The sequence below is a fragment of the Fragaria vesca genome, linkage group LG1, assembly GCF_000184155.1.
Source record: "Fragaria vesca subsp. vesca linkage group LG1, FraVesHawaii_1.0, whole genome shotgun sequence".
NCBI classification, from domain to species: domain Eukaryota; kingdom Viridiplantae; phylum Streptophyta; class Magnoliopsida; order Rosales; family Rosaceae; genus Fragaria; species Fragaria vesca.
In genome coordinates, this window is record NC_020491.1 from 5,663,513 (window position 1) to 5,665,915 (window position 2,403).

The 2,403-nt window shown below is 44.0% G+C and overlaps 1 protein-coding gene across 1 annotated transcript; it reads right to left on the minus strand.

Moving 5' to 3' along the window:
- Positions 1 to 393: 393 nt before the first annotated feature.
- LOC101293045 lies at positions 394 to 1,095 on the minus strand. Its single transcript, XM_004288883.1, has one exon. It carries the CDS (start codon positions 1,093 to 1,095, stop codon positions 394 to 396), a length of 702 nt encoding a protein of 233 aa, XP_004288931.1.
- Between the last annotated feature and the right edge of the window lie 1,308 nt (positions 1,096 to 2,403).

Here is a 2,403-nt window from a genome sequence, read left to right on the forward strand (position 1 = left end):
ATTACAAAGATCCTCATAGAGAACATCCTGAATAATAGCAGGTGTCTCATCTAAACAAAAATCATCATAGCTATTGCATCTAGCAAAGTGGGCAAGTCTATTCGCCACACTATTTGCTTCACGACAAACATGTTGAAGCTGAAAAATTAAACGCACTCACATACCTTTGGCAATCCTCAATGATCCTTCCAACCATAGAGAAGTCTTCACCATCAGTCTGCATTGCTTGTACCAAGTTCATACAGTCACTTTCAACCTCAACATCTAGCCACCCTTGTTGAACACAAACCAACAAACCTGCTCTAAGGGCCTCAACTTCCATATGGATAGCAGACGTAGCATTTGGGAAAGGCCGGGCAAGAGACGCTACACATGCACCTTTATGGTCTCTGATCACTCCTCCCACACCACCTCTACCCTCTTCATGCGCAAACTTCCATCTATATTGACTCTAAGTCTTCCACTAGGGGGACACGTCCATTTTGACTTATTTTTCTTCCTCGTGCCCACACTACGTTGATGACAATGCTTGTACTCCAGCAAAAGAGAAGAGGACCAATCCATCATGTTGGCAATATTATAGAACTGTCCTCTCCATACCATATTATTTCTCTCAACCCAGATCACCCATAAAGCCATCAAGAAACCCTCTAGCTTTTCACCACTCAACATCTCCACCATATCCCAGAACCAGACCTCAACACTTATAGAAGGATGAGTACGCGGATGTATTTGTACCATACCTTGTTGCCAAAAAGGTTGGAGAGCCTCACAATTCTTGAACAGGTGCAAACTATCTTCCACATTCGTCGAGCAAAACACACAGTTGACGTCTGGGAGCTGAACCTGTTTTTTCACCAAGGCAGCCCGAGAGGGTAATGTTCCCTTTACCAAACGCCAAGCATGCATACGCACCTTAGGAGGTACTTGAGTACGCCACAGCTTACACCATAGTCTCGACCATTGCACTTCTGAGTCGGAACCCGAAGCTTTCCGATTCAAACCATCCAACAAACGTCCCACAAAATACCCACTCTTCACATTATAACAGCCTTTGTTGTCGAAGTGCCATACCAAACGATCCTCACCCCCCATTTAACGCTCAGTGGAATTTTTAAAATGATCTCACTCTCCATTGGAGTAAAAAGCTACCTCTAGTAACCATTCATTCCATCCACCAGTGCCTTCCTCAATTAACTCACAAACCCTCATTCCTTCAGAGCCATGCATTGGCAGAGAGAAGGGTTTAAATGTGTAAGGGAGTGGTAACCAGGGGTCATCCCATAAATGAATATTCTCCCCATTCCCTACTTGGAATCGCAACCCCTGCTGCAGCAATTCTTTTCCTCTCATTAAGCTCCTCCAAGAATAGGAGATTCCTTTACCCACCTCAGCTTGGATCAGACTTGAAGTAGGAAAGTATTTCATTTTTAATACCTGCGCGAGCAGAGATTGAGGCCTACAGAGCATCCTCCATCCTTGCTTTGCTAGGAGGGCTTTATTAAAAACATGCATATCCTTGAAACCAAGCCCACCCTCCTTTTTAGAGCTACACAGTTTATCCCAAGTTATCCAGTGTATCTTCCTCTCGTCCCCAAACTCACCCCACCAAAACCTTGCCATCAGTTGGTGCATTTCGTTGCAGAGATGTCTAGGCAACTCGAAACAACTCATAACATAAGTAGGGATAGATTGGATAACAGCTTTTAACAACACCTCCTTACCCGCCCCACTAAGAGTTTTATCTCTCCAACCTTGAGTACGTTTCCTTACCCTATCGATCAAATACCGGAAAGCTTCGTCTTTAGAGTAGCTGAGCTCGGTAGGGAGACCGAGATACTTTTCATGCTTCTCTACTCTTTGCACCCCTAACACGGCTGCCAAATCATGTTGTTTCCACAAAGGCACGTTTCTACTAAATGAAACGCTGCTCTTCTCATAGTTGATCTGTTGACCCGACATCGTCTCATATGTCACAAAAATATCTTTCATGCACAACATATCTCTCTCCTCCGCCCTTGAAAAAATGAAGGCAAAGAAAAGATGACTAATTGATGGAGCATCCGTGCATACTTTGACCCCTTGTATCTCACCATTTGTCTCAGCTTGCTTAATCATTCTGGAGAGAACTTCCGCACACAGGAGAAACAAATAAGGAGAGATTGCATCACCCTGCCGTAATCCTCTGGTTGGAATCAGCTTACCACATGGTTCTCCATTGACAAGAAATGAATAAGAAACTGTTGTTATACAATGCATTATCCACCTCACAAACATGTCCCCAAAACCCAGCTTGCCAAGAACCTTCTCCAAGAAACACCACTCTACTCTATCATAAGCTTTACTCATGTCTAACTTCAAAGCACAAAGACCCACCTTACCACTCAGACGACGTTTAAGGCA

Bases quoted from the DNA above. Each gene is read 5' to 3' on its own strand.
- LOC101293045 (XM_004288883.1), bottom strand. From the start codon at position 1,095: ATGGGGGGTGAGGATCGTTTGGTATGGCACTTCGACAACAAAGGCTGT.